The following is a 9,663-nucleotide window of genomic DNA, read 5'->3' on the forward strand; positions in this document are numbered from 1 at the left end:
TCCACACAGACCCAGGGGATCAGGGGTGGGAGCTCCCCCCTTCAGGCACAGAGCAGGGCTGATCACGGGGTTGGGCGCCTTCCCCTGTCACGAACAGAGCAGGGCGGATAGGGAGGTTGTGGCCCGCCCCCTGTCACATACAGACCGCAGGGCGATCAGGGGGTTTTGGGCGCTGCCCCCTGTCACGCTGATCCCGGTCCGGGAGGCATATTACCCTTTTACTATATAGGATAGAGGCCTGGTGCACGGGTGGGGGCCGGCTGGTTTGCCCTGAAAGGTGTCCTGGGTCAGGGTGGGGGTCCCACTGGGGTGCCTGGCCAGTCTGGGTGAGGGGCTGAGGGCCGTTTTCTGGCTGGCGGGTGACTAAAGCTCCCAACAGCTCCTTTTTTTCTTTTTCTTTTTTTTATTCTGGGCCAGCTTTAGCTCTGAGGCCTCAGCTGCTGAAAGCCGGTTTCTGGCCTTTGTTTTTCCTTCTGTATTTGATACAATGGTGCGGTCCGGCTGGCTGAACCTGGCTGACTGAAAGCCGGTTTCTGGGGTTTTGTTTAGCTTCTTATTTGCAACATAGTACATAATTGCTTAGAGTTGCAGCTGAGAGGCCGGGAACTCAGGCGGGGAACGTTAGAGTCAGCCGTTACTGGAGCAAGCAAGCCTCCCTGTTCGCTTCAGTGCATGGCTGCCGGCCGCCATCTTGGCTGACAGTTAATTTGCATAAGGATATGCTGATTAGCCAATGGGAAGGCTAGCGGTCGTACGCTAATTACCATGTTTCTCTTTTATTAGTGTAGACTAGGGGCCCAGTGCACGAATTTGTGCACCTTGAAAGGAACTGTGGGCAGTGAGGCTGTGGTGGGCACAGAGGTGGGTCTCGGCCCATCCTTTGTGCCCCCGCCTGGCCCCCGCTGTGCCCCCTGGTCCCCTTTCTGCTGGCAGCCCTGCTCCTGCCACTGCTGCTCCCATGCGCTTATGGTGCCAGCCCTGTCGCACCTGCTGACGGCACGGAGCGATTGGGGCCAGCGCCTGCAGCGGGTGCAAGTGGTGGCTACTGCCCCAATCACCCCTCAGAAGCAGGGGAAGGTGGAGAAGCCCTCAGGGGCGATCGGGGCTGGCAGCCCCCACTTGTATCCGCTGACAGTGCTGAGTGATCGGGGCTGGCACTGGGCTCCGGCTGTGGCACCGGCAATGGTGCAAGCGGGGCCAGCGCTGGCAGCAGGTGCGAGTGCCCAGTGGGACCGTGGCACGTGGGAGCAAAGAATTTTCGGTAACCAGCAGAGGCTAGCCTCGATGACAGCGACCGGTGCCCTGCCTTGGTCTGGTGCTCCCGCTCAGCTGCTCACCATACCGCCGCGGCCATGCCCGCCATGTTCCATGCACTGCTGCCTGCTGCCAATACCTGCCATGTTCCATGCGTGCCCCCTGGTGGTTAGTGCACGTCATAGCAACCGGTTGTTCGGTTGTTCTGCCGTTCAGTCTATTTGCATATTAGGGTTATATATATATATAGACTAGAGGCCCGGTGCACAAAAATTTGTGCACTGGCGTGGGGGGGGGTGTCCCTCAGCCCCACTTGTGCCCTCTCACAGTCTGGGACCCCTCGGGAGATAATGACCTGCTGGCTTAGGCCTGCTCCCGGGTGGCAGAGGGCAGGCCCAATCCCTAGGTGCAGCCCCTGGTCGTGCTCAGAGCAGGGCCAATTGGGGAGTTGGGGCGCCGCCCCCTGTCATGCACAGAGCAGGACGGATTGGGAGGTTGCGATGCCACCCCCAGTCACGCTCAGGGTAGGGCCGATTGGGGGGTTGGGGCACCGCCCTGTCACACTCAAGGCAGGGTCGATGGGGAGGTTGTGGCGCCACCCCCTGTCACGCACAGAGCACGGCCCATTTGGGGGGTTGGGGCGCTGCCCTTCTGTCATGCACAGAGCAGGGCCCATTAGGGGGGTTGGGGCTCCGTACCCTGTCACACACAGAGCAGGGCGGGATCAGGGGGTTGGGGAGCTCTCCCCTGTCACGCACAGAGTAGGGCCGGTAAGGGGAGTTGGGGCACCAACCCCTGTCACACACAGAGCAGGGCCGATCAGGGGGTTGGGGCGCCGCTGCTGTCACACTCAGGGCAGGGCCGATGGGGAGGTTGCGGCTCCACCCCATCACACACAGAGCAGGGCCCATGGGGTGGTTGGGGCGCCTTCCCCTGTCACGAACAGAGCAGGGCGGATAGGGAGGTTGTGGCCCTACCCCCGTCACACACAGAGCCACAGGGCGATCAGGGGGTTTGGGCGCTGCCCCCTGTCACGCTGCTCCAGGGGCCAGGAGACCTCGTGGCTCCGCTGATCCCAGGCTGGGAGGTCTCTCGGCTCCGCTTGACACCGGGGCAATGAGGCCTCACGGCTCCGCTGATCCCGGTGCCAGGAGGCCTCGCGGCTCCGCTGATTCCGGTGCCAGGAGGCCTCGTGGCTCCGCTGATCCTGGGTTCGGGAGGCCGCGCGGCTCCGCTGATCATGGGTTTGGGAGGCATATTACCCTTTTACTATATAGGATAGAGGCCTGGTGCACGGGTGGGGGCTGGCTGGTTTGCCCTGAAGTGTGTCCTGGATCAGGATGGAGGTCCCGCTTGGGTGCCTGGCCAGCCTGGATGAGGGGATGACGGCTGTTTGCAGCTGGTCACACCCCCTTCAGGGTGGGGGTCCCCACTGGGGTGCCTGGCCAGTCTGGGTGAGGGGCTGAGGGCCGTTTTCAGGCTGGCGGGCGACTGAAGCTCCCAACCTCTCCTTTTTTCTTTTTTTTATTCTGGGATTTATTTACCTTCTATAGCTGTCACTGGAGCTGAGAGCCGGCTTTAGCTCTGAGGCCAGCTCCAGCTTGAGACCTCGGCTGCTGAAAGCAGGGATCTGGATTTGTTTGGGTTCTATAATTGTAACACTGTTTTGGTCCTGCTCGCTCCAGCTCTGACGGCTGAAAGCAGGTTTCTGGAGTTTTGTTTAGCTTCTATATTTGCAACAATGTTTCTTAGAGAGCTAGCTCAGAGGCCGGCAAGGCAGGCGGGGAACCTTGGCTTCCTCCGTCACTGGAGCAAGCTAGCCTCCTGTTCACTTCAGCTGCCTGGCAGCCGGCCGCCATCTTGGTTGGCAGTTAATTTGCATATCGCCCTGATTAGCCAATGGGAAGGGTAGCGAAGTTATGGTTAATTACCATGTTTCTCTTTTATTAGATAGGATTATCATAGCTTCATAGTATCTGGTGGGCAAGTTTTTGCTCATTACCATTCTCTTTTAGAAATTTCCTGGCTGTTGCTATACCAGTACAACATAGTTAACTTTTAAAAAAATAATCTTTTTCATAATTAACTTTAAAATATTATTAATTTGGTATAATTTGATTTGGAATGTGTTAACTTTATAAATTACTTTAAAAGAAGTGACAAATTATTGTGACATCCTATCCAGGAATACGGTATGTCTCTCACTTCTATCTTTCTTCATATATAAGTCAAATAAGCTTAGTAAAATAAACAATAAAAATCATAGTTTTATGTAAATCGTGGGAACATGTCGTATTTGCTTTATCTATAGGTATTTTATTTTTTGTTGTTGTGGAAGTCTCCTTTCTCATGGCTTCTTTTCCTCCTATCAGCTCTGCCTCCTCTCCCCACCCATCTCCTAGGAAGGACCCCACAGGAAGGAAGGAGAAGGCAGTGGATGCTGGGCCTCTACCATTGGGAACTCAGGTGAGGTTTTTCAATCTCAAACCTCTCCTTTACCCCTTATTCCTATACTGTATATGGGTTTCACTGCAGAGGACAGGGCTATTGAGATCTCTGAATGTTGGATATTTTTCACAAAGCTACCTTCAGTTTCCCTCAGCTCTGTTCTCAGCTGTCACTTCCTCATTCAGCTGGCCTATTGAGCTCTTGGTGCTGTTCAAGGGTCAGAAAAGGAACAAACATTATATGAGAGAAGGTTCTGGTGCTTACAGGGCTATGGACTCTCAGGGAACATAAAAAGTTACATCTCTACAAGATGCAGTCACGATGATTGTACATGAATCTGATAATAAGAATGAGTATGGTTAAGTACCCAGATTTTCAGTGTTCTAAGACCTGGAGAAGGAGTGTGGCAGCCAGGAGAAGTAGGGTTGGATAGGGATAATGGGAGAGGATTTGCTGTAATGGAGTCAGAATGTCCCAAGTTTACTACTAAATCCTAACTTGACCATTTAATATCTGTGTTGTCTTGGGTAGGTGACTTGAGTTCCCTGAAGCATCAGTTCCTCATGGTCATGGTAGAAATAACAGCATTAACCAAGTGTTTGCCACATACTTGACTTTGGTAACAATTTCACATGGCTTATTTCATTTAATAATACCTATTTCATAGGTTTGTTGAAAGTTCAAATGAAGTAATGTAAAAAAAAAGTGCCTAACATCATTGTTCCTGAGATGTTAAAGGCACTAGGTAAGTGTAGGCACCCTCTGCACCATTCCAGCCAAGTGCTTGGTATTTACTAGTAGAGTTTAGAGGTAGAGCAGATGTAGCATTGACTGGTAGTGAGGAGTTAAGTTTGGGGTCAAGTGCCAGGAACAAGGAGTTTGTGTGTTGGTGAGGTGGTAGGCATGGGGGTGGAGGAAGAGTCACAGAAGTTTTGATAAAGGAATTGGCATAAGAATTTTTCTAGAAAGAAGCAGTGTCCGTCAGCTAGAGGAAATCATGGGACAAAAACAGTGAATGAGGAGCCTTGGCTTTTTTTGCACTGATTACTTTAAAATGGAAGCTGTGCCCTGGCCAGCATGCTCAGTGGTTACAGCATTGGCCTGCTCACTGGAAGGTCATGGGTTCAATTCCCAGTCAAGAGCATGTACCTGGGTTGTAGTTTCGATCCCCGTCCCTAGTTGGGGAGCATGTGGGAGGCAACCAATCAATGTGTCTCTCTCACATCAGTGTTTCTCTCTCCCTTCTCCCCCCTGCCTTCCACTCTCTGAAAAAAATCAATGGAAGAAATGTCCTCACTTCTCTAGTGAGGTTTAAAAATAAAATAAAATAAAATGGAAGCTGCTAGTTTTTACTAGAACCTGGAGTTATTGCTTCTCTGGAAAAGGATATAAGACATCAGGCGGACTTGGCTCAGGAAGCACTAAGTTTTGTTTTATATTTTTCTTTTTTAAGGTTAGGCTTACGTAACTTTATAGTCCTGAAGGACTTGCAGTGTTTTCCTCATTCATTAGATCATGCGTTAGGCTTCTCTTAAATGTGTCACTTGTTTATTTAGCAAAGGAGCTAGTTTTTTTAAAATTGATTTTAGAGAGAGGTAGGGAAGGAGAAACATCCATTGGTTGCCTGGAGCCCACCACCTTCTGGTGTACGGGATGATGCTCCAATCAACTGAGCCACACCCGCCAGGACCCAAAGAATCCAGTTTTAAGAAGACTTCATGAAGACAAGTATAACTGTTATGATTTCTGTTTCTACTACTTCCTCACCTTGATATTATCAAGCTTAGTTCTAAAAGTCAGCATAACTCATAGTTATTATAGAAAGGGAGTTTCTAGAAGAGGGGAAGGTTTGAAGAGGGAGCATTCAGAAGATTTTGGTTGATGAAGGTTGTGGTTTGGTTGTCACTAGCCTTGATTGGTTTTATTTAAAATAGTGTTAATTATGTTTTTAAGTCAGCATTCTTTTCAGGTATAATTTATAAAAAATAACCTATTTTGAGCTTATAATTAATTGAGTTTTGCCAAATATATGCACCACTTCAGTGAAGTTGTAGAACATTTTCATCACTCCAGGTGTTCTTACCTCTTTCCAGTCCACATTCCCCATTCCAGGCATCCACTGGTTTTACATACCAAAATACAAAAATCAAAAGGACGAAACAATGATATAGTACTGTTACCTAATCTACAAATTTTACTCATATTTTGCCACAGATGTCCTTTATCTGGTCAGATCTAATCCAGATCACAACTGAAACTTAGCTGTCCTGTCTTCTTAGTCTCCCTTGATCTAGAACAGTTCCTCAAGTCTTTGTTTTTGGTGACTTTGATACTTTTGAAGAATACAGTGACTGATTTGGGATGCATTGGTGCAGCGTTAGAGCTATTTTCCTTTCTTCATCTTTCCTCCTATTTATCAGCCAGTGATGTGACTCTGAGTTGCCAAGTATGACTTATATTTGCCTATAAGTTATATCTTCTTTTTCTGAATATAAATATTGGGCATATAATTGTAAAAAAATTTCTGAAGAAAAAAAAAATTTCTGAAGCTATAATGTATACTCCCAAGTTTCAAACCCTCAAAAATAACTATGGATATAAATTTTTTAAATATCTCTCACATCTTTTGCCAATTTTAATAGTGGGTTGTTTATATGTAAAAAAAACCTTTCCTGTAATGTGAATATTAATCCTTTGCCATAAGTTGCCAATACTGTTCCCTGTCATTTTTCTTTTAAATTTGTTTATAACATCTTTTGTTACAGATAAGTTTTGAAGTTTTATTCAGTTAACTTTCCTTTTTCTTTGTTTGGCTTTGGAATCATGCTGTGAAAAACTTTCTGTACCCTAAGATTACATATAAATATATTTCTATGTTTTCTATTTGTTTTATCATTTTAATTTTAAATCCTAGCTATCTGGAATTTACTTACTGTACATTATATGAGGTTACAAGATAACTTCATTTAACATGGTGAGGTGAGGCAGGTATAATTTATATAAAACTAGAGGCCCGGTGCATGAGTTTGTGCACGGGTGGGGTCCCTTGGCCTGGTTGGCGATTGGGGCCATCGGGGCCATCAGGGCCCTCTCACTCAGTCCGGGGGTAGGGACTGCGGGAGGTTGGCTGGCTGGGGGTAGGGACTGCAGGAGGTTAGCTGTGGGAGTTCACTGACCACCAGGGGGCAGCTCCTTGTTGAGTGTCTACCCCCTGGTGGTCAGTGCATGTCATAGTGACCAGTCAACTGGTCGTTTGGTTGACCGGTTGTAACGGTCGCTTAGGCTTTTATATATATAGATTACTTATTCAGGTATAATTTCATTATCATCCATCCATTCATTAAACAGATAGTTAGCACCTGCCTATCATATGCTAAGCTGTGTTTCGAATGCTGGGAAGATAACAGTGAATGAGCCAGGCAAAGTTCTTCTCTTCTAGATCTTATCTTCTGAAAAGGGGAGGCAGCAATGGAGAAGAGACATTACTGAAGACATTGCTAAGATGTGCTGGCCACACAGCAGGTTGGTATGGTCAACTGTGACATGGGAAGGATGGAGACTGGTTAGACAGCCGGAGTGGCGCCACAGTTTCTGCTGTAGTACCACAGACATTCTGTTTATTTAGAATTTATTACTTCACAAAGCAAATTCCCCTAATTTTTCTTTTCAAAGTTTTGGTTACTGTATTGTTCTTATACATTTATCCTTATAATTAAATTTTAATAACTATCCAGTTTTATTAACTTTATCAAGTTTTATTAACTTTATCAAGTTCTAAAGGTAATATGCAATTTTGATTTGCATTTCATTAAATATATATTAATTTGAGGAATACTACCATATTTACAATGTTTATTTTTCCTATTGAGTAAAAAAATTACCCTTCATGTTATTCAGATCTTTCATTATGGCTTCTGTTAACTTTGATCATGAGGATCTTGCATATTTCTATTAAGTGTATTTTGCCATGTTTCATTTTTTTGTTGCTATTGTGATTGTGATTTAACCATGATTGGGATTTTGTAGAAAGAAAAAAGATTGCTAAGAATTCTATCTGAAGACATTTTGCTGTTGTGGTGCCTCAACTTCATCACGATCGTATCTTCTCTATAAATCACACTTCCATCATTTAATGTATCCCTATTTATTTCACTTGCACTCCACCTTTTCAAAGAATAACAATATCAAAAGGCCAGTGTTTTTAGGTTACATGAATGACGTAAGTCCATGAAGCTGCTTTTTTCCAACACCATGAGTCATCCTGTGCTTCATGTATTGCTGAGAGAAAAGGACCCAGACTAAGTGGAAAAGGAGAAAAAGGAAACAAAAACACGTCTTCATGGGTTAACAAGAAATACATTTTATGAACAGTAAAGGATTAACAATATATATGTTTTGTGAACGATACTGTTGTACTTTAACCTTTTAAAATGCCTTTCTGTGCTTAACTAAATCAGTGTTTCCTGAGCCCATGGCCAGCACAGGAATCCACAGGACATTTCATGATGAGAGATAAGCTTTGGGGCACGCTGAGGGCTATGCAATAAGGGGATGAGAGACTAGGGAAGTGGGGAAGACCATATAGTTCATTTGAGTCTGAATTTGGGTTTTTCAGCTAACAAGTCAATTTATTGAAAAAAGTGGATTAATTTTTGGAAAGAGAATGCCACATCTGTTCTCACAAACTAGGAGTTTCTATTTTGTTTCCACATATATTCTACCTTAGATGATATTTCTGTGTTCTTCCTGCTTGCTTTTTATTTGCAATTGCCTGCTAGCTCTTGTCTCCCTGCCTCCCCTCCCTTTTATTTTAACTTTTTGTTTGTGTTTTAGATCTATCTCTTATATGTGCCATATAATTGGATTTTCAACCAATTTTAGAGTTTTTGACTTTTAATAGAGAAAGTCAACCCATTTATGTATCAGGTTTTTTTCTGGTTATTTAATGTTTATGGTTATTATGCTTTCTTGTTTCCTTTTGTTAATGATAGGTTTAGGCTATAATAAAGAATACAGTGTTTATGGGAGCAAAGGAGGGATTGCAATCCATGGCACTGATTCAGGTAGCAACATAAACTGTGCTTCAAAGGGAACAGGGGAAGGCAGGGTTTGTAAATGGCAGAACCAGCAGAGTTGCTCTCATTAAAGCCTTTGAGTAGATGAAGAGTGTTGGCGAGGTCAGTGGCATTGTCAGGCCCATCATGTCAATGGCTGGGTTCCTTTCAAGGCGAAGTATGCATCCAGGATGTTTGTTGTTCGCCCTTCATCTGAGTGCAGCAACAAGTCAGCAACTTAACAGTAGTTCCAAGATTTATCCATGAGCCGTGTATAGGCCTCCAAAACTGTTTTAAGTGACAATCTTAGCAATGCTTATTTCATTTTATTTTCTTCACATCACCTTCTCCTTTCTTTACATTTGTTGAACTGATGACTTTTCTTGGCTCCTTCTTACCTTCCATAAAGTGAAAATAAAATCCTATACTAATAAAAGACAAACATACAAATTGACTGTACTTTTGCTACGCCTTAAGCCACGCCCACCAGCCAGTCAGAGTGACTCTATGCAAATTAACCCAACCAAGATGGTGGCCGGCAGCCACGGAGCTGGAGCGAGCAGGAGGCTTGCTTGCTCCAGTGATGGAGGAAGCCAAGGTTCTCCGCCTGCCGCGGCCCGGCTCTGAGCTCCACTGAAAGCAACAAAGTTTCAATTATAGATGGTAAACAAACCCCAGATACCTGCTTTCAGACAGCCATGGCCACGGAGCTGGAGCGAGCAGGAGTGGGTTGCCCCTGGCGATGGAGGAAGCCAAGCTTTCCACAGGCCTCCACTAAAGGCAACAAAGTTTCAATTATAGAAGGTAAATAAATCCCAGAATAAAAAAGAAAAAAAGGAGAGGCTGGGAGCTTACGTCGCCACGGTGCTTGGCCAGCCTGAAAACGGCCCTCAGCCCCACACCCAGA

General features: G+C 45.8%; 1 protein-coding gene across 2 annotated transcripts in view; it reads left to right on the top strand.

Moving 5' to 3' along the window:
• The window catches only part of LOC102434019, a 13,653-nt gene extending 5,562 nt beyond the window's left edge, over positions 1–8,091 (top strand). Inside the window, exons 2-4 of one of the 2 annotated variants that reach the window (XM_023743365.1) lie at positions 3,627–3,720; positions 7,142–7,224; positions 7,729–8,091. In XM_023743365.1, the coding sequence (XP_023599133.1) occupies positions 3,627–3,720; positions 7,142–7,224; positions 7,729–7,747 (196 nt within the window). In that variant the 3' untranslated portion in view covers positions 7,748–8,091. Of the gene's footprint in view, positions 1–3,626; positions 3,721–7,050 lie in introns of both variants that reach the window. The other variant, XR_002826066.1, reaches the window with a different exon arrangement.
• Positions 8,092–9,663: the final 1,572 nt, after the last annotated feature.

This window comes from Myotis lucifugus, unplaced genomic scaffold (assembly GCF_000147115.1).
Source record: "Myotis lucifugus unplaced genomic scaffold, Myoluc2.0 scaffold_386, whole genome shotgun sequence".
In the NCBI taxonomy this organism is placed as follows: Eukaryota; Metazoa; Chordata; class Mammalia; order Chiroptera; family Vespertilionidae; genus Myotis; species Myotis lucifugus.